Raw genomic sequence first — 22,147 nt, 5'->3', positions numbered from 1 at the left:
TTGATCGGAATGAATCATAATTTTCTTCTATGATCGATCAGTATAAACATCAACAACTTCGAATTGGATTAGTTTCTCCTAAACAAATACGTGCTTGGGCCAACAAAATCCTACCGAATGGAGAGATAGTTGGAGAGGTGACAAAACCCTATACTTTCATTACAAACCAATAAACCGGAAAAAGATGGGTTGTTTTGTGAAAGAATTTTGGACCTATAAAAGTGGAATTTGTGCTTGTGGAAATTATCGAGTGATCGGGGGTGAAAAAGAAGAACCGAAATTTGCGAACAATGCGGAGTCGAATCTGTTGATTCTCGGATCCGAAGATATCAAATGGGATACATCAAACTAGCATGCCCGGTGACTCATGTGTGGTATTTGAAACGTCTTCCTAGTTATATCGCGAATCTTTCAGATAAACCTCTTAAGGAATTAGAAGGCCTGGTATACTGCGATGTGTGATTTGATCGAAATTACGATTTACAGATTCAGAATGAAAAACTGTCATCCTATTTAATCCGATTGGGATGCCTCTAGCTCTGACATGTCTATTGGTAAGAATAACATGAAGCTCAGAATTTTGGGTGTGGGTGTATTCAATACCTCCAAATGAAAGAGGAATTAATCCATGTCGACTCCCTAAGAGAGTAATAGGGAATTGCTAGTTGTACCTCGTTAAACTTTTTCATGTTCTTTCGTGGATCTAGCCATTAGATTCCTTTAGAATTCTAAATTTATAAAAAAAATTCTGTTAAGCAATTAGAAATGAAATATGATGGCACGGTTACAGGAGTCTATCCATCGCATATATGCTTCAAGGAAGAACATGGCATAATCGTCGAGGTAAAGTAGGGACCTAAAGGATCGAACGGAACGATATATAGACAAGTAAATCCTTTGTGAGTTTCAATGTATTCCTTAAGGGATTCATCATTCGAAGGGAAGTAGACTACTCAATAATTTCACATTTATGTTGTAATTGAATGACTAATTGAGGAAGTAAAGGGAAGAATGAAATCAAATCAATGAGGGTTGGTCCTCACTGGAACTTGAGTAAGGAGTAGATCCTTGTGGGGTTTTCTAGAGCAAAATTTGGAAGTTCCCCTTATTTGGTATAACTACTTAAGCCGGATGAGAGGAAACCTTCACGTCCGATTTTTAGGGGGGGGGAAGATCCTATAGGAACCTATCCCAATTTTTCTTTTGCTAGGCCCATAGCTAAAAAACCTACTTTCTTACGATTACGAGGTTCATTCGAATATGAAATCCAATCCCGGAAATACAGTATCCCACTTTTTTTACTACCCAAGGCTTCGATACATTTAGAAATCGAGAAATATCTACCGGAGCTACTGCTATCAGAGAACAATTAGCCGATCTGGATTTGCGAATTATTATAGATCGTTCATTGGTGGAATGGAAGGAATTGGGAGAAGAAGGATCAACCGGGAATGACTGGGAAGATAGAAAAATTGGGAGGAGAAAAGATTTTTTGGTTAGACGCATGGAATTGGCTAAGCATTTTCTTCGAACAAATGTAGAACCAGAATGGATGGTTTTGTCCCTATTACCAGTTCTTCCTCCCGAGTTGAGGCCAATCATTCAGATTGATGGGGGTAAATCAATGAGTTCAGATATTAATGAACTTTATAGAAGAGTTATCTATCGGAACAATACTCTTACCGATCTATTAACAACAAGTAGATCTACGCCGGGGGAATTAGTAATGTGTCAGGAAAAATTGGTACAAGAAGCTGTAGATACACTTCTTGATAATGGGATCCGCGGACAACCAATGAGGGACGGTCACAATAAAGTTTACAAGTCGTTTTCAGATGTAATTGAAGGCAAAGAGGGAAGATTTCGCGAGACTCTACTTGGTAAACGGGTCGATTATTCGGGTCGTTCCGTCATTGTGGTAGGCCCTTCGCTTTCACTGCATCAATGTGGATTACCTCGAGAAATAGCAATAGAGCTTTTTCAGACATTTGTAATTCGTGGTCTAATCAGACAACATCTTGCTTCCAACATAGGACTTGCTAAAAGTAAAATTCGGGAAAAAGAACCCATTGTATGGGAAATACTTCAAGAAGTTATGCAGGGGCATCCTGTATTGCTAAATAGAGCACCCACTTTGCATAGATTAGGCATACAGGCGTTCCAACCTATTTTAGTGGAGGGACGAGCTATTTGTTTACATCCATTGGTTTGTAAGGGATTCAATGCGGACTTCGATGGAGATCAAATGGCTGTTCATGTACCTTTATCTTTGGAAGCTCAAGCAGAAGCTCGTTTACTTATGTTTTCTCATACGAATCTCTTGTCTCCAGCCATTGGGGATCCCATTTCCGTACCCACTCAAGATATGCTTATGGGGCTCTATGTATTAACGATGGGGAATCGTAGAGGTATTTGTGCAAATAGGTATAATCCATGTAACCCCAGAAACTACCAAAATGAAAGAATTGATCATAGTAATTATGAGTATAGGAAAGGGAAAGAACCCTATTTTTGTAGTTCCTACGATGCACTTGGGGCTTATCGGCAGAAAGGGATCGATTTATATAGTACTTTATGGCTACGGTGGCGACTAGATCAACGTGTCATTGCCTCAATAAATAGAGAAGTTCCCATCGAAGTTCAATATGAATCTTTGGGCACTTATCATGAGATTTATGATCACTATCGAGTAGTAAGAAGTGTAAAAAAAGGAATGCTTTGTATATACATTCGAACTACTGTTGGCCATATTTCCTTTTATCGAGAAATAGAAGAAGCCGTACAGGGGTTTTGTCGGTCCTATTCATATGGTACCTGATATGTGATATCTCTCGGAATCTAGTTCGGTCTGGTTCAACTAGTATCATAATTCCTGAATTTGTAAGTGAATCAAGATCGAGGAAAGGAAGTCTTAGTATCACTGACTCAAACCCATTGTCGAATCCTACTCATCAGAATATGGAGGTACTTATGGCAGAACGGGCCGATCTGGTCTTTCACAATAAAGTGATAGATGGAACTGCCATGAAACGGCTTATTAGCAGATTAATAGATCATTTCGGAATAGCCTATACATCACACATTCTGGATCAAGTAAAAACTCTGGGTTTTCAGCAAGCCACCGCTACATCCATTTCATTAGGAATTGATGATCTTTTAACAACACCTTCTAAGAGATGGTTAGTCCAAGATGCTGAACAACAAAGTTTGATTTTGGAAAAGCACCATCATTATGGGAATGTACATGCGGTAGAAAAATTACGTCAATCAATCGAGATATGGTATGCCACAAGTGAATATTTGAGACAAGAAATGAATCTTAATTTTAAGATGACTGATCCTTCAAATCCAGTTCATATAATGTCCTATTCTGGAGCTAGAGGAAATGCATCTCAGGTCCACCAATTAGTAGGTATGAGAGGATTAATGTCAGATCCCCAAGGACAAATGATTGATTTACCCATTCAAAGCAATTTACGCGAAGGACTTTCTTTAACGGAATATACAATTTCCTGCTACGGAGCCCGCAAAGGAGTTGTGGATACTGCTGTACGAACGTCAGACGCTGGATACCTCACGCGTAGACTTGTTGAAGTAGTTCAACATATTGTTGTACGTAGAACGGATTGTGGAAGTACCCGAGGTATTTCCGTGAGTCTTCGAAAGGGATGACGGAAAGAATTTTGATCCAAACGCTAATAGGTCGCGTATTAGCAAACGATGTATATCTAGGTCTACGATGCATTGCTACCAGAAATCAAGATATTGGGATTGGGCTTGTCAATCGATTCATGACCTCTCGGGCGCAGCCAATATATATTCGAACTCCCTTCACTTGCCGAAGTGCATCTTGGATCTGTCGATTATGCTATGGTCGGAGTCCCACTCATGGTGACCTGGTTGAATTGGGAGAAGCAGTAGTATTATTGCGGGTCAATCCATTGGAGAACCAGGGACTCAACTAACATTAAGAACTTTTCATACCGGTGGAGTATTCACAGGTGGTACTGCGGAACATGTACGAGCTCCTTCTAATGGAAAAATCAAATTCAATGAGGATTTGGTTCATCCCACACGCACACGTCATGGACATCCTGCCTTTCTCTGCTATGTAGACCTATATGTGACTATTGAGAGTCAGGATATTATACATAGTGTGAATATTCCACCAAAAAGTTTTCTTTTGGTTCAAAATGATCAATATGTGGAATCAGAACAAGTGATTGCTGAGATTCGTGCTGGAACATCCACTTTCCATTTTAAAGAGAGGGTTCGAAAACATATTTATTCTGACTCAGAGGGAGAAATGCATTGGAGTACCGGTGTGTACCATGCACCTGAATATACACACGGTAATGTTCATTTCTTACCCAAAACAAGTCATTTATGGATCTTATCGGGGGGTCCGTGCAAATCCAGTCTAGTGCCTTTTTCACTCCACAAGGATCAAGATCAAATGAATGTTCAATCTCTTTCTGTCCAAGAGAGATCCATTTCTGACTTCTCGGTGAATAATAATCGAGTGAGACACAAATTGTTTGGCTCGGATCCCCTGGCGAGAAAAGGGCGAAGGATTTCTGATTATGCAGCAGGATCTGAGCGAGTCATATCCAAAGGTGATGGGGATTTCATATATCCCGCCATTCTCCAAGAGAATTCTTATTTATTGGCGAAGAGGCGAAGAAATAGATTCATCATACCATTCCAATATGATCCGGAACGGGAGAAGGAATTAACGCCTCATTCTAGTACTAGTATCACGGTTGAAATACCCGCAAATGGTATTTTACGTAGAAATAGTATTCTTGCTTATTTCGACGATCCACGATACAGAAGAAGCAGTTCGGGAATTACCAAATATGGCATCATAGAGGTCGATTCAATCGTCAAAAAAGAGGGTCTGATTGAGTATCGAAGACCAAAAGAATCTAGACCGAAATACCAAATGAAAGTAGATCGATTTTTTGTCATTCCCGAAGAAGTCCATATCTTGCCCGGGTCTTCATCCATAATGGTACGGAACAATAGTATCATTGGAGTAGATACACGAATTACGTTTAATACAAGAAGCCAAATAGGTGGATTGGTCCGAATAGAAAAAAAAAAAAAAAAAGATTGAACTGAAAATCTTTTCTGGAGGTATCCATTTTCCTGGAGAAACAGATAAGATATCCCGACACATTGGGATCTTGATACCACCAGGAGCAAGAAAAAAAATGGATAAGGGATCAAAGGGGAAAAATTGGGAAGGGAAAAATTGGGTCTATGTCCAACGGATCACACCTATCAAGAAAAAATATTTTGTTTCAGTACGACCCGTAGTGACATATGAAATAGCTGATGGGATAAATCTAGTAACGCTTTTCCCTGGGATATGTTACAGGAAAAGGATAATTTGCGACTCCAAGTTGTCAATTATATCCTTTATGGGATGGCAAACCAATTCGAGGAATTTCCCATACAAGTATTCAATTGGTTCGTACTTGTTTAGTATTGAATTTGGACCAAGACAGAAAAGGTTCTATAGAAAAGGTTCAGGCTTCTTCTGCTGAAGTAAGGGCAAATGATCTGATTCGATATTTCATAAGAATTGAATTGGTGAAGTCTCCTATTTTGTATACCGGAAAGAGGAATGATAGACCAGGTTCAGTGATTCCTGATACTGGGTCATATTGCGCCAATACCAATCTTTTTTCTTCCAAGGTTAAAATTCAATCACTTAGTCAACATCAAGGAACCGTTCGTACATTTCTTAATAGAAATAAAGAAGGCCAATCTCTTATAGTTTTTTCATCATCTAATTGTTCTCGCATCAATGTTTCGAAATATCACAATGTGACCAAAGAATCAATTAAAGAAAAAGAGGATACCCCGATTCCAATTCTTAATTTGTTGGGTCCCTTAGGTACTGTACCTAAAATTCATAATTTTCCCCATCTTATCATTCAATAACTCATAATGAGATCTTGTTAAATAAATATTTAATACTGGATAATAATAATCCAAAACAGACTTTCCAACTACTTAAGTATTATTTAGTGGACGAAAACGGGAGAATCTCTAATGCAAATCCATGCAGTGACATCATTTTTAATCTATTCGGTTCGTGCTTTCTCCCTCACGATTATTGTGAGGAGACATCCACAACCAGAATAATGAGCCTCGGACAGTTTATTTGTGAAAATGTATGTCTATCCAAACACGGAACACGCATAAAATCTGGTCAAGTTATAATGGTTTATCTTGACTCTTTCATAATAAGATCAGCTAAACCCTATTTGGCGACCCGAGGAGCAACCGTTCATGGTGATTATGGAGAAATCTTTTACGAAGGAGATACATTAGTTACATTTATATATGAAAAATCGAGATCTGGTGATATAACTCACGGCCTTCCAAAGGTTGAACAAGTGTTAGAAGTTCGTTCGATTGATTCAATATCGATGAACCTAGAAAAAAGGGTTGAAGGTTGGAACGAACATATAACAGGAATTCTTGGAATTCCTTGGGGATTCCTGATTGGTGCTGAACTCACCATAGCGCAAAGTCGTATTTCTTTGGTTAATAAGATCCAAAAGGTTTATCGATCCCAGGGGGTACAGATTCATAATAAGCATATAGAGATTATTGTACGACAAATAACATCAAAAGTGTTGGTTTCAGAAGATGGAATGTCTAATGTTTTTTCACCCGGGGAACTAATCGGATTGTTGCGAGCAGAACGAGCAGGTCGTGCTTTGGAAGAGGCTATTTGTTACCGAGCCGTCTTATTGGGAATAACGAGAGCATCTCTGAATACTCAAAGTTTCATATCAGAAGCTAGTTTCAGGAAACCGCTCGAGTTTTAGCAAAAGCCGCTCTCCGGGTCGTATTGATTGGTTGAAAGGTCTGAAAGAGAATGTTGTTCTGGGGGGATGATACCCGTTGGTACCGGATTCAAACGATTCGTTCACCGTTCAAGGGAATACAACAACATTCCTTTGGAAATACAAAAGAAGAATTTTTTCGGGGGGAAATGAGAGATATTCTGTTCCACCACAGAGAATTATTTTGTTCTTGCATCCCAAAGCCAAAGAGTTTCCATAATACATCAGAACAACCATTCTATGCTATGGGATCTAATCCAATCGTTCATAAGAGCGGATTCATTATTAGCTAAGCTAATATAATGGTCATTTGTTAATAAAGAGAATATCGAAACCAAGGGTAAAGGAATTCATAATGAAGCTTGGACCGTGTATCAACGGTTAACCCGCGGTAGAAGGTTCCATTGGAACAATTATTTATTTCAGGGTACCTCGTCTCTTTTTTTTAGAGGAAGTGTGGGGATAAATGACAAGAAGATATTGGAACATCCATTTGGAAGAGATGATGGAAGCGGGGGTTCATTTTGGTCATGGTACTAGGAAATGGAATCCTAGAATGGCACCTTACATCTCTGCAAAGCGTAAAGGTATTCATATTACAAATCTTACGAGAACTGCTCGTTTTTTATCAGAAGCCTGTGATTTAGTTTTTGACGCAGCAAGTAGAGGAAAACACTTCCTAATAGTTGGTACGAAAGATAAGGCAGCTGATTCGGTAGCATCAGCTGCAATAAGGGCTCGGTGTCATTATGTCAATAAAAAATGGCTCGGTGGTATGTCAACGAATTGGTCCACTACGGAAACGAGGCTTCAGAAGTTCAGGGACTTGAGAGTGAGAGCCGAGATGGGGCAACTCAGTCGTCTCCCGAAACGGGATGCAGCAATATTGAAGAGACAATTATCTCACTTTCAAACATATCTGGGCGGTATCAAATATATGACGGGGTTACCCGATATTGTAATCATCATTGATCAGCAAGAAGAATATACGGCCCTTCGAGAATGCGTCACTTTGGGTATTCCAACTATTTGTTTAATCGATACAAATTGTGATCCAGATCTCGCAGATATTCCGATTCCAGCCAACGATGACGCTATAGCTTCCATCCGATTGATTCTTAACAAATTAGTATCCGCAATTTGTCAGGGACGTTCTAGCTATATAAGAAGTCGTTGATTAATAATAAGATAAGTCAATTACTTCGCTTCGGGAAACCCAGAGATTCATTGAATCGGTTATTCTTACTATTCCTGAATGTGAAAAAGGAGATTTTCATTGCCGGGGATATATTACGTGATTAATTCATTAATTAATATCTGAAATATATGGTTAAGTTAAATTAGTATAAATGGTTGAATCAAAATAATTCCTTCTTAAGTTCCATTTCTGTCAGAGGGTAATATGAATGTTCTACCATGTTCCATCAACGCACTAAAGGGGTTATACGAGATATCCGGCGTGGAAGTAGGCCAACATTTCTATTGGCAAATAGGGGTTTCCAAGTGCATGCCCAAGTACTTATAACTTCCTGGGTCGTAATTGCTATCTTATTAGGTTCAGCCGCTATAGCCGTTCGGAATCCACAAACTATCCCGACCGACGGTCAGAATTTTTTCGAATATGTTCTTGAATTCATTCGAGACGTGAGCAAAACTCAAATTGGAGAAGAAGAATATGGTCCTTGGGTTCCTTTTATTGGAACTCTGTTCCTATTTATTTTTGTTTCTAACTGGTCAGGTGCTCTTTTACCTTGGAGAATCATACAGTTACCTCATGGGGAGTTAGCTGCACCCACGAATGATATAAATACTACTGTTGCTTTAGCTTTACCCACGTCAGTGGCATATTTCTATGCAGGCCTTACTAAAAAGGATTGGGTTATTTCGGTAAATATATTCAACCAACTCCAATACTTTTACCAATTAATGTCTTAGAAGATTTCACAAAACCTTTATCACTTAGTTTTCGACTTTTCGGGAATATATTGGCCGATGAATTAGTAGTTGTTGTTCTTGTTTCTTTAGTACCTTTAGTGATTCCTATACCTGTGATGTTCCTCGGATTATTCACAAGCGGTATTCAAGCTCTCATTTTTGCAACCTTAGCCGCGGCTTATATAGGTGAATCCATGGAAGGTCATCATTGAGTACAAATAAGAAATAAGAAAATAATGCTTTGTTTGAATTTCAAAGTTCAAACAGTCGCTTTTTCTTTTTTCATTTCAATCAATTCAAAATTAAGCCCATGAATCTTATTCCAATAAATAATTCATGGGTAGCTCAAGATACCCGCTTGAGGAAATGATTGATATATCAATCTATATTTATGATATGTATGATATAGAGTAGGAACAGATATATATGTACGATATTAATATTTATTATATTACGTATTACACTACGGAATTGTAAAAAAAAGGGGGAGATTCCCAATTTTTCCTAAGATCCCCCTTTTTTCCTATTCATGTCATACATCGCCTTTATTTGCCCAGTCAATTACGAAGATTCATAATTTGGATAATAAATAATTGTTATCCGTTTGGGACGCGCGACGAAACAACAAGAACTATGTTCTGCGGAACCGTTGCTATTTCATTCCATTCTATTCAACAATTGACCAAAATTGGAATTAAGAGGAGTTGGATCAATCAATCAAATCTTGATATGGGATGATTCGCTTTGATGAATCTCTTCGTTTGTATCCATGTGAGATAATGACAAAGACAAGAAAGAGTTCACGAATCAGATGAAAAATTCAGTAGGTTAGGTGGGCCGAGCTACATTACATATTATATGTGAACTCCGGTGTATGCTTAGAAGGATGATTCCAGGGTCCGATCCGATTCAATAGAAATAAGATGGCGATGGTTTACATTATGGAAGAAAACATGTATATGTGATAGTAGATATTCATATATATGGACTACCCATCTATATTATTTCATTCCCCATCAACTTTCTATTATATAGATATAGATTCCACTTTAATAGATATAGATTCCACTTTATTTATATGGATTACGATATATAAGCTCTTCCCTTTTTCGTCTGTGACTTTATTGTATATGTGGATTGAATATGAAGTTAAGCCTATGAATGCATATAGAGAAGATGAAGGAGGGAGGAATTGAAAGAGTGGGTTCGGAACAAAGAAATAGAAGAACTAATATGGATTTTCAAAGACTTGGATAGTGAATAAAAACGAGATATTGAAGTAGTTCTGATGATTCAGTAATATCAAATATCATCACATCACTTCTTAACTCAAATTGGGTTCGGAGTTCTTAGTTTAGTTGTATGGATCTTAGTGATGGAATATGAAATAATAAGTAATGTAACTAATTAATATATAATATAAATATATAACATTAATAATAACATTAATTATATATAAGAATTCATTGGTTTATTTGATTATATCATTAACCATTTCTTCATTTTTTGTTGTGAGGAGCTTACCATGAATCCCCTAATTTCTGCTGCTTCCGTTATTGCTGCTGGATTGGCCGTAGGACTTGCTTCTATTGGACCCGGAGTCGGTCAAGGTACTGCTGCGGGCCAAGCCGTAGAAGGTATTGCTAGACAACCAGAAGCAGAGGGTAAAATACGAGGTACTTTATTGCTTAGTCTGGCTTTTATGGAAGCTTTAACAATTTACGGGCTGGTCGTGGCATTAGCACTTTTATTTGCTAATCCCTTTGTGTAATCCTAGAAACGTGAAAATGTGAAAAATACGTACTTCTTTTCTTGCTTTGGCCCTGCCACTTCGCTTCTTCAAATTATATCAACTCAACACTTCACTCCTACAATCACTTCTTCCTTGATCCAATACTCCGGGGAAGTACTGATTTGAGGAATTAGTGGATCCGCTTCCGCTCGCTTCTTCTTTCCCGCCCTTAGTCCAATGAATGAGCATTTTCCCTTTTTTATTTATTTTAGGAGGGTATGTCGCAATTGACACGAGACTTGGGACTTCATAAGTGTCTTATCGGGGATCTAAATAAGGAGTGAAGTGATACAAAAAAGGAAATCTTTTTTTATTTTGTTAGTCCTATTCCTATCCATAAGATAAGAGGAGAGCATATGAAAAATCTAACCGATTCTTTCGTTTTTTTGGGTCACTGGCCATCCGCCGGGAGTTTCGGGTTTAATACCGATATTTTAGCAACAAATCTAATAAATCTAAGTGTAGTGCTTGGTGTATTGATCTTTTTTGGAAAGGGAGTGTGTGCGAGTTGTGTATTTCAAGAATAGGCTGGAACCAACCAGCTGCACTTTATATTTTGCTATTGTAATCTAATAATAGAGAAAGGTGCACGATCTCAACGAATTACTTCTGAATAAATCAATAAGTCCTATGTAAGAACCATAGCATTTCGTGACTCGTTGGTAAATTGGATTCTCTATTAACCAATAATGTGAGACCATTTAGTTAACATGGTTAAAGCTGAACTGTTTGAAGTCTAAGCACAACACGGTACTCTTTCTACCACTGCGTTAGTACAAGATAAGATGGTTTCAAAATGCATAAATCATTTTGTTGGGAATTTATTTGATATAGAACACTCATATCAATAAAATGATTTGAACCATTGACTGGAAAAACGGGTACCTCGCCCCTTCCTTTTTATCTAATGCTGAATCGACGACCTATGTGTATAAAATGAGAAAGAATTCTTTTGGATGTGAAGAAATAAAAGAAACGACTTTGCTGACAATTACAAGTTTTTTTGGTCTGGTCAGAAGAGCCCTCCAGAGATCCTGGGTTTTCTTGTATCAGTTTTTATATCCTGGAATACGAACAGAGAAGAGAGGGTAGGCTCATTAAGAAAGAGATATGGGAATGCCCCATAAGTATAAGTAATTTAATTGAGCGTGAGAGCCAAATGAATCGAAAGATTCATGTTCGGTTCGGGAAGAGATCGTGGAAGTTGTGGAATTGATGGGGAGATAATCTACTTTCATTAAGTGATTTATTAGATAATCGAAAGCAGAGGATTTTGAGTACTATTCGCAATTCAGAAGAACTATGCGGAGGAGCCGTTGAGCAGCTTGAAAAAGCACGGGCTCGCTTACAGAAAGTGGAAAGGGAAGCGGAAGAGTTTCGAGTGAATGGATACTCTGAGATAGAACAAGAAAAGATAAATTTGATTAATGCCGCTTATCAGAATTTGGAACAATTAGAAAATTACAAAAACGAAAGCATTCATTTCGAACAACAAAGAGCGATTAATCAGGTCCAACAACGAGTTTTCCAACAAGCCTTACAAGGGGCTCTAGGAACTCTGAATAATTGTTTGAACGGCGAGTTACATTTACGCACCATCGGTGCTAATATTGGCATACTTGGGGCCATGAAAGAAATAACCGATTAGTCCTTCTACTATAGGATAGGTATTATTTTTCTCCTTTTTTGCTTCCTAGAAAGAATTAAGAGATACTAATGGTAACCATTCGAGCCGAAGAAATTAGTAATATTATCCGCGAACGGATTGAGCAATATAATAGAGAAGTAAAGATTGTGAACACTGGTACCGTACTTCAAGTGGGCGACGGCATTGCTCGTATTCATGGTCTTGATGAAGTAATGGCAGGTGAATTAGTAGAGTTTGAAGAGGGTACGATAGGTATTGCTCTGAATTTGGAATCCAATAATGTTGGCGTTGTATTAATGGGTGACGGTTTGATGATACAAGAGGGTAGTTCCGTGAAAGCAACAGGACGAATTGCTCAGATACCGGTGAGTGAGGCTTATTTGGGTCGTGTTATAAATGCCCTAGCTAAACCTATTGATGGGAGGGGTGAAATTTTAGCTTCTGAATATCGGTTAATTGAGTCTCCCGCTCCAGGTATTATTTCGAGACGTTCCGTATATGAGCCTCTTCAAACGGGGCTTATTGCTATTGATTCGATGATCCCTATAGGACGCGGTCAGCGAGAATTAATTATTGGGGACAGACAGACCGGTAAAACAGCAGTAGCTACAGATACTATTCTCAATCAAAAAGGTCAAAATGTAATATGCGTTTATGTAGCTATTGGTCAAAAAGCATCTTCCGTGGCTCAGGTAGTGACTACTTTCCAGGAACGGGGAGCAATGGAATACACCATTGTGGTAGCGGAAACAGCGGATTCGCCTGCTACATTACAATACCTCGCTCCTTATACAGGAGCCGCTCTGGCTGAATATTTTATGTACCGTCAACGACATACCTTAATAATTTATGATGATCTCTCCAAACAAGCACAATCTTATCGCCAAATGTCCCTTCTATTAAGAAGACCACCTGGTCGCGAAGCTTATCCAGGAGACGTTTTTTATTTGCATTCCCGCCTTTTGGAAAGAGCCGCTAAACTAAGTTCTCGTTTAGGCGAAGGAAGTATGACTGCTTTACCAATAGTTGAGACTCAATCTGGGGACGTTTCGGCTTATATTCCCACTAATGTCATTTCCATTACAGATGGGCAAATCTTCTTATCCGCGGATTTATTCAATGCTGGAATCCGTCCAGCTATTAATGTGGGTATTTCCGTCTCCAGAGTAGGATCCGCAGCTCAAATTAAAGCCATGAAACAAGTAGCCGGCAAATTAAAATTAGAATTGGCTCAATTTGCAGAGTTAGAAGCCTTTGCGCAATTCGCTTCCGATCTAGATAAAGCTACTCAGAATCAATTGGCAAGAGGTCAACGATTACGGGAGTTGCTCAAACAATCCCAATCATCCCCTCTCGCGGTGGATGAACAGATAGTTACTATTTATACCGGAACGAATGGATATCTTGATCAATTAGAAATTGGACAGGTAAAGAAATTTATTGTTCAGTTACGTACCCATTTAAGAACAAATAAGCCTCAGTTACAAGAAATCATATCTTCTACCAAGGTATTCACCGAGCAAGCGGAAGCCCTTTGAAAGAGGCTATTCAGGAGCAGATGGAACTATTTCTACTTCAGGAACAAACATAAAGAAATTGGTTATTTCATTTGGTAGAGTCTCTTAGTACGACATAAATTGTTGAGAAAAGAAATGGCTCTGATTCGAATCATTCCAAATATGTTTCTTGGAATAGCAATCCAAACAAAATAGATGTAAATAAATTGCGTCCAATAGGATTTGAACCTATACCAAAGGTTTAGAAGACCTCTGTCCTATCCATTAGACAATGGACGCTTCTCGTCCCGATTCTCTTCTTTCTGATTCCTCCTTTCCATTCCCTGTTTGGATAAAAACAGAAACAATCAGATTGTATGCGTCTTAGGGAATAAAGACGCATATTAAAATCAATGATGGATGTATTATGATTCATATCGAGCGGGTAGCGGGAATCGAACCCGCATCGTTAGCTTGGAAGGCTAGGGGTTATAGTCGACGTCGATTCATCACTATTAACGTCTCTAATTCAAAACCGAACATGAAACTTTGGTTTCATTCGGCTCCTTTATGGAATAAAGGATAGATTCCCCGATTTAGGGCGTAAAGTAACCTAAACGAAAAAATTGACGATGTATGATATTAGTATGGAAATGGAAAGGTATGGAAATCAAAGAAGGAAGTCATAGCAAATCGGAATAAGAAAAATTCGATCCATAACACCTATGTCAGCTTTTCTGTCTGAATGTATCCAAAGCTATTCGCTTTCTAGATGATCCCTCTAGAGGAGGGGTATTATAAAAACCCTTCTAGTTACTTCGTTCCCTATTTCTACTGACATGAATCCTTAGGAAAAGAATCTTATTTCTACCGAGCTGAAACAATATATGCCGATGGCCCCGGTAAACCGAAGTCACCGTTTAATAGCTATTTGGCTTCAATCTCCCCTTTACAAAAATCGAAGATCTAGTTACGATTAGAAATACACTTTTGTATCTTCATCCATGGATCTTTTACTCATACTTATCTAATTCTAATTGGAAAACTCAAAAAATTATGCTTCGCAATTCCATAATCCCAGTTTTGGATGCAAATCGCGAAAATTATATTCTTCCCCAATTGTGGCATTGATAGGAAAGGGTTAAACCCTTATAAGAAATAAAGTTTTTGATCGGAATATGAATGTATCAAACCGAAAGAACCCTTAACTATTTCAGTTGGTAATAGAACGAATCACACTTTTACCACTAAACTATACCCGCTACATTGTGATTATTGTATAGGAATGGCCCATTTGTCGAACAAGGAGATGAGGCGCGATCAAGATATTGTGAATATTAGAGTGCTGACATGCCCTGTCTCCGGGGATACTTGATGAAATAGGGCAAGAGGATAAATAAAAAACCTTTTTGTTTTGCTGTAGAAGTCGTTACTCAGAGGTCCGATAGAATCGGCGAGGTTGGAACAGAAAAATAAGTTTTGTGCAATAATATATATAGTTAAGTTATAGTTTATAGTTCCATTTTTTTTTTGCTCAAGTTTATTTAAACAAAACAAAGCTTGTCTCTTGAGTACTTGAGGGAACATACATACGCTTTTCCCATTCCAATAAAAAAAAGCAACGATGAATCAAAGGAAAAATAAGGAAATAACAATATAATAAATTTCCTTCATATCATAGAAATCGAAATAGCTCTTGTTGCTGCTTCAACTCAATAACATATTGAGTTTTCCAATTTCTCATTTTAGGTTAGGTTGAAAAGGGGGGAATGGCCTGGCCAGTGCCTAGCCAGGCCGGGAGAACAAAAGAATAACCTTTCGAACGAAATAAAATCAAAGAGGGATCTTTTTTTCCTTTTTTCCTTTAGAGATACCTGTTTTGAATGGTTGTATAAATAGGATTTCTTATAAAATTCATATATATCTCTAGAATAAAGAAAAAGAAATATGAATCTTTACTTCACACGTCGTGTCACATATGAATTATTCATTTTTTTTTTTTCAATTTGGAGAGATGGCTGAGTGGACTAAAGCGGCAGATTGCTAATCTGTTGTACGAGCTATTCGTACCGAGGGTTCGAATCCCTCTCTCTCCGTTTCCTACGCTCACTTGATATTTATCTTTCTCATTCTATAAACCCCGAGTCCCTTTGGTTTGGTTGGATTGATGATTTCATTTAAATAAATGAAATGTATGGAATAGATAAAATTTTAAGTTAAGAAGATGGATTTAGAAACCAAACCAAAAAAGGAAAGAAAAAATCTATTATTCTTTATTCTTCGCGTCCAGGATTACGTCCTGGGTCATTAGACAGGAATCCGAAGATGAAGAGCGAAACAAAGAATATCACCACCGTATAAACGAACAGTTTGAGAGTAAGCATTACAAATCTCCAAGACCTGTTGGGGGAGAAAAAGGGAATAGATTCTCAACCTTTGTACCATCTCATTTTTTGATACCAAGAAACGAAGTGGTTTTTAGAAAAGAAAGGAATTAACAGGAATTCAATTCATTTGTATTGTAATAAAATAAGGTTCTGATTCCTTCGTTACCAAAAAAAAGAATCTCGTCATACCTACAATGCGATTTGTTGATATTGCATTGCGGGGGCTCAGAATACCGTATGCGCTCCATGGATGGAGGGTCAGAATGAGGAAATGAGGTGATCCGGATTCACGGAGTCTATTGAAGAATGTTCAATGTTTGAATCGAGGGTTCTTGTCTTAATGCACTACTTATCTCATCTTTCTTGGTAAAATTGGTAAAATATTTTTTTTTTTTTTTGAATAAGTCATGAATCTTTCTAGAACAGTATCAAGGATCTCATCGAAAACTTACAGCAGCTTGCCACACAAAGGCTAAGAGAAAAAAGAGCACAGGTATGACCGGCATAAAATCCACGATTGGGTTCAAAAAAGCATAAGCCTCGGGCAATTTTGCGAAGAAAAACCCACTCGGCTGAAGGGCAGAATTAAGACAGATACAGATTAAACTAAAGATATTAGGCATAACAAATATTTTGTTCTTAGAATAATATCATTTTTATTGAGTTATTTCTTGAAGGGAAAAAATCAAGAAAGAGGGTAGGTAAAAAAGTCCTTCTTTCTTTGAATTCCCCCAATCAAAGATCCTTCAATTGTCAAATTGAATTATACGGAATCATACTTTCATACAATATCTTAATTATCTTAATTTAATTATATGTAATGATCAATGAATTTAGTTTTATTCCGGATTTACACGTGTCGAATCTCAGCAACAACTTCTTTCTTCCATAGATACTGGGCTGGAATTGACGAACACCCGATACCAATATTAATGTATATTCGTGTTTGAATAGAAACATAAATGGGGCGTGGCCAAGCGGTAAGGCAACGGGTTTTGGTCCTGTTACTCGGAGGTTCGAATCCTTCCGTCCCAGATTAATTCCATCTTAACTCAACAAATATTATTTGTTCTCTTTAATCATCTAAATTTCTATTTAGGAGGTTCATGTTGGATACAATGTAATCGTAATCTATTCTTTATTTCTAGTTTTTTCTTTCTAGTTTGGTTTTTAATGTTAATGATTTTTTAATGTTAATGATTCTTTTCTGAATTAGACTTTACCTTTCTATTCTGTATTCTGTTTCCTACACACGGAATTCACTTTCAATGACTGACACACGTATGAAAAATCCATGATTTTGGTATAGGCGTGGGGGAGCATAGACATAGATCCGTTGAAAAGATATTTTTTTGATTTAATTCAAAATTGGATTATTCAGTCTATGTCCGTACCGTTCATATTGGAGTTGGTTAGTCAAAAGAAACTTTATGCTTGAATCCAGAAAATTCTGATTCCTGCATGATCCATTCTGAGTCGAAATGTGAAAGAAACCTCTTCTATCTTCTAACTTTGAATTAATGGTAAAGCAGATATGGTAATCGTATCTCATTTAATAATTATCCCAATTGAGAATTCATTTTATTTGGATTCTAATGAGGGTTCGAGTTCGTGGTACCAATTCCATCAACGGGATTCGAGTTCCTAAGACTGGACTCAAATGAAAAAATGGGAATAAAAAACGGATCTGGACCTTTTTTGTTTTGCACTTATACGTGTCTGGTACTGGTATAGCACGCAGCTTACACAGCTTATAAGAAAAGAAGATTCTTTTGTTGGTTGACCGGGTATGCATGATTCATAATATAATCCAGATGAAATGTTTTTTAGATATGTGATGTGCTGATCAACAATGGAAGGTATCAATTGAAATATCTGTGGCTATTCCCGATTTCATCAACAAACAATCAAGTTCAATAGGAATAGATGCATTGTATTGTACCCAATTTGCATCTGGTTCTAATGAACTGATGAATAATGGAATTGTAAATCCATTGGTAGGCAGAATCGCGGATTTAATTTACTTGACTTTATCGAACGACTCTGGAAGCAAAAAAGCAGAATATGCCGAAAAGAAGCATGCCACCCTTTGTATTGTTATTGTTCTATTTCAGTAAGAACAAACAACAAACAGTCTTTGGTTTCGGTCAGAAATTTCTGTGATGCCTTAAAATATCCACGATTACCCGCGGTAACAGCTGTATATATAACATAACCCGATGGATACCAAAAGATCATGCTGCTTTGATTCTGATATTCTCAATCAGATTCAAGAATGAATCGAGGACGTTCACTTTATCTTATTTACTTTACTGTGTCTTTTTTTATTCATTTTTTGACTTTTACTATATTTCTTATTATGTTTGATGCTCATGAACAAAGAAATGAAATTAGTTTTAGATTTTGTTTCTCGTCCCATTTATCTGGTTTAGACAGTTGATCTGGTTTAGACAGTTGATGATTTAAGGAAAAGCAAAATTAAATTTCATGTTATTATGATGATCAAAATGATCAAATTGACGTCTAAGAGATATCCGTAATTACAGTTATTCGTTGTGATTGCACAGACTTGCTGATTGATTCAGAGATCAAATTGAGTCTTTACGGAAGAACTGCTTTCCACCAATAGCAATGATGGCAAAGTACGAGATTTTTTTATGTGAAACCATTTTTCATGAATCCTTGATACTCGATGAAGTCTGAGATTAGTTAATTTATCATTTACCATCAAACCACTTTGGCCCTTTCTGGTTCATTGGAATGGCTTAATCAGTTACTAACTCATTCTTTTCCGGTATTGGAAATCCAATTAAAGATCTTTAGTTTAGCTTAGTCGTTCGAGCAAGAATTGGCTCATTTCACTCATGACTGATTGTCACAAATGATCAGGTTGTTAACTAACTTCTTGTTTATTCGTCTTTCTTATAAATGGTGAAATAAATGATTCATACGCTAGAATCAGGGGGCAAACTGGATACTTGTTAGATATACATATGCGTCCATGGAGAATATTAAAAAATAGAATAAAAGATCAATCAATGACTATTCATGATTTAATTCCATATTGAATCAATCCCGTACCGATTCCGAATTATAGGAATTTTTGTTATGGTAAAACTTCGTTTGAAACGATGTGGTAGAAGGCAACGTGCGACTTGAATGACATGATCGGCTGTGGATTTTTACATCCATCATCTTCAATGAGGATGCTCTTGGCTCGACATATTTTGTTCTGTTTCACCATTACTCCACGATGTTGGGTTGTAATGTAAATAAAATAGTACATGATGGAGCTCGAGAATAAATGATTATCAGAGGCAGGATCTAGGGTTAGTGCCAATTAATAATTTGGAACGACTTCGTAAGTATATCTTCGATATAGAAAAGGTCAAATTGGACCGACTTTTCTATAAAAAAAAAGTTTGCTGTAATTGGTGAGACTATTTCGATGATAAAGAAGTGTATCACAGGGGAATTAATGGAATTGAATCGTTCGTATGATTCTTCGACGTAAAGAAATAGCCAAAAGGTATGTTGCTGCCGTTCCGGAAGATTAAAGATCACCGAAGTAATGTCTAAACCTAATGATTCAAGGATAAGTGATTCCAAAACAAGAAAACACCATTTTCAATGATTGTCTCAATCAAGTGGATTGGATCATAATAAGTAAGAAATGGAAATATATTCCAGACGAGACAAAAAAGGGGTTATAGACCGCTCAATAAATATTTATTTAAGGATTTTTTAAGGATTTCTTTTTTAGTCCTTTGAGAATTACCCAACTTGAGTTATGAGGACGAATGATATTTTTATTTTATAGGAAGGAAGAAGGAAAAAAGACGACTTCAATCATAATTTAATTGATGATTTCAAGGATCCGTTTGCTATAGATTTATATCCATCAATTTTAATCATTCTTTCTCGAGCCGTATGAGGAGAAAACTTCCTATACGTTTCCAGGGGGGGGGTATTGCCCATCGATCTATCCCAATGAGCCACCTATCGAATCATTGCAATTGATGTCAGATCCCGAAGAGAGGGAAGAGATCTTCGGAAAGTAGGCTTTTACGACCCGATAAAGAATCAAACTTATTTAAATGTTCCTGCTATTCTATATTTCCTTGAAAAAGGAGCTCAACCCACGGGAACTGTTCATGATATTTCAAAAAAGGCAGAGGTATTTAAGGAACTTCGAGTTAATCAAACAAAATGAAATTAATGAAATCAAAAGATGGACCGGTATAGTAGCTAGTTCTAGTTTTGTTTAATTGTTTCTTCGCCACTCTCTTGCTATATTCATACCTATTCGCTATTGTTCCTATATGGTTTGAGATAATGTAAGGACAAAGAATGACAAAGAATCTCTTTGTCTTTTTATATTTATATGAATATGAGAGGGATAGAAAAAGGATTATATTATATGTCATAACTGAAATCCATGAAATTATGGGATTACCATTAATCTGATGGTTTTCCTTGGGACTCCCTCACCTCAAGAAACAAGAGGTGAATCTTGGGGCCTATAGTGATAGTGAATAAATACGATATTCTTTTTTACCTACTTCTTCTTTACTTCACTTCATTTTCATTTCTTGTAGTGCCAATCTAACACAAGGCCTTATCTTATTTATATTTAGTTTATTTATTGTATTTTGTTTGATTTGATTTCCCAATATTTCGTTTGTATTGACAATGGTCTCTCGAACGAATAGAATACAATAGAATTCGATCGTAGATAAATCGATCTATTCTTGCGGTTTCATAGGTTTGGTTTTTTACTTCATTCAAAGGATTGGTTTGAGGGATCGTCTGTGACACAGGAAGTCTTTTTTTTATTTACTAAAGCTATACTTATCTGTGAATCTGCTCTTCTTTATTGTATAGATTTTTTAGAATCATAGTTTCTTCTAAACTTGCTGTTATTCTTATGCTTATGTTAGTTCAATGTTTTGACTTGACTGGTTCCGGTAATTTTGACTTGACTGGTTCCGGTAATCAAATCTCTTGATTTTTATTTCGATCGTAATTAGATCCTTATCTGGGTTGCTAACTCAACGGTAGAGTACTCGGCTTTTAAGTGCGGCTATGATCTTTTACACATTTGGATGAAGCGGATTCGTCCATACCATCGGTAGAGTTTGTAAGACCACGACTGATCCTGAAAGGGAATGAATGGAAAAAACAGCATGTCGTATCAATGGATAACTCTGAGAATACTTCATTCTTATCTGGTCATATCAGATCGGTAAAAAATGTCCTTTTGATTCTTAGCTAGAACGGTTCAAAATTCATTCACAGTTGGGTCAAGTGAATAAATGGATAGAGCTATATGGCTCCAATTATAAGGAAAAACCAAAAGCAACGAGTTTCCGTTCTTATCTGAATTCGAACGAATACCCGATCTAATTAGACGTTAAAAATATATTAGTGCCTGATGCGGGAAAGGGCTCTCCTGCGAGTGGATCATTGATTCCTTTAAAAAAAAATCCTAACTATTCACTGTTCTCCATTAGTTACTGGAGTGTAACCAAATGTGTATAAGAAACGGTTGTACTGATAAATATAACTCATTCCAAAGTCAGAAGAGCGATCGGGTTGCAAAAATAAAGGATTTCTAATACACAATCTCTTGTAACTATACCCAAACACGAACGAGTTGGATGGAAAAAGAGAGGATGCGTTGATTAGACGTCTTGTCTCCAGGTATATCAGTTTTTATGATATACCTTGTTAGGACCATATCGCACTATGTATTGATTATTTAATAACCCAAGAAATCCTCCCCGCATGCGGTTCAAGTTTCATTGCAAACAAATGGATAAATTGCAAGACGAATTGCAAGGCTATTTAGAAATAGATAGATACCGGAAACAGCGCTTCTTATATCCACTTCTTTTTCGGGAGTATATCTATGCACTTGCTCATGATCATGGTTTAAATAGTTCGATTTTTTATGAACCCACGGAAAATTTAGGTTATGACAATGACAATAAATCTAGTTCACTAATTGTGAAACGCTTAAT

At 37.1% G+C, this 22,147-nt stretch overlaps 3 protein-coding genes, 2 non-coding genes and 2 pseudogenes across 5 annotated transcripts; 6 read left to right on the top strand and 1 right to left on the bottom strand.

Moving 5' to 3' along the window:
- Nucleotides 1–1,284: 1,284 nt before the first annotated feature.
- Nucleotides 1,285–2,934, top strand: LOC126409443 (DNA-directed RNA polymerase subunit beta'-like). The gene has a single exon (XM_050075432.1). It carries the CDS (start codon nt 1,505–1,507, stop codon nt 2,816–2,818), a length of 1,314 nt encoding a protein of 437 aa, XP_049931389.1. The 5' UTR covers nt 1,285–1,504; the 3' UTR covers nt 2,819–2,934.
- On the top strand, nt 2,819–5,268 carry LOC126409441 (DNA-directed RNA polymerase subunit beta''-like; annotated as a pseudogene).
- Nucleotides 5,269–7,165: 1,897 nt separating this feature from the next.
- Nucleotides 7,166–8,063, top strand: LOC126409445 (30S ribosomal protein S2, chloroplastic). Its single transcript, XM_050075433.1, has one exon. It carries the CDS (start codon nt 7,333–7,335, stop codon nt 8,041–8,043), a length of 711 nt encoding a protein of 236 aa, XP_049931390.1. The 5' UTR covers nt 7,166–7,332; the 3' UTR covers nt 8,044–8,063.
- Nucleotides 8,064–8,260: 197 nt separating this feature from the next.
- Nucleotides 8,261–10,742, top strand: LOC126409444 (ATP synthase subunit a, chloroplastic-like; annotated as a pseudogene).
- A 10-nt stretch (nt 10,743–10,752) lies between these two features.
- LOC126409442 (ATP synthase subunit alpha, chloroplastic-like) lies at nt 10,753–13,779 on the top strand. Its single transcript, XM_050075431.1, has one exon. It carries the CDS (start codon nt 12,310–12,312, stop codon nt 13,777–13,779), a length of 1,470 nt encoding a protein of 489 aa, XP_049931388.1. The 5' UTR covers nt 10,753–12,309.
- Nucleotides 13,780–13,965: 186 nt separating this feature from the next.
- On the bottom strand, nt 13,966–14,037 carry TRNAR-UCU (transfer RNA arginine (anticodon UCU)). Its single transcript has one exon. It is a non-coding gene; the product is annotated as a tRNA-Arg (tRNA).
- A 1,708-nt stretch (nt 14,038–15,745) lies between these two features.
- TRNAS-GCU (transfer RNA serine (anticodon GCU)) lies at nt 15,746–15,833 on the top strand. Its single transcript has one exon. It is a non-coding gene; the product is annotated as a tRNA-Ser (tRNA).
- Nucleotides 15,834–22,147: the final 6,314 nt, after the last annotated feature.

This window comes from Nymphaea colorata, unplaced genomic scaffold, assembly GCF_008831285.2.
Source record: "Nymphaea colorata isolate Beijing-Zhang1983 unplaced genomic scaffold, ASM883128v2 scaffold0284, whole genome shotgun sequence".
NCBI lineage: Eukaryota > Viridiplantae > Streptophyta > Magnoliopsida > Nymphaeales > Nymphaeaceae > Nymphaea > Nymphaea colorata.
The sequence above is the reverse complement of the archived record's forward strand: the minus strand, read 5'-3'. Positions and strand labels throughout refer to the sequence as shown.

Coding starts and splice junctions, on each gene's coding strand:
- LOC126409445 (XM_050075433.1), top strand. CDS start 7,333: ATGACAAGAAGATATTGGAACATCCATTTGGAAGAGATGATGGAAGCG.
- LOC126409443 (XM_050075432.1), top strand. CDS start 1,505: ATGGAATTGGCTAAGCATTTTCTTCGAACAAATGTAGAACCAGAATGG.
- LOC126409442 (XM_050075431.1), top strand. CDS start 12,310: ATGGTAACCATTCGAGCCGAAGAAATTAGTAATATTATCCGCGAACGG.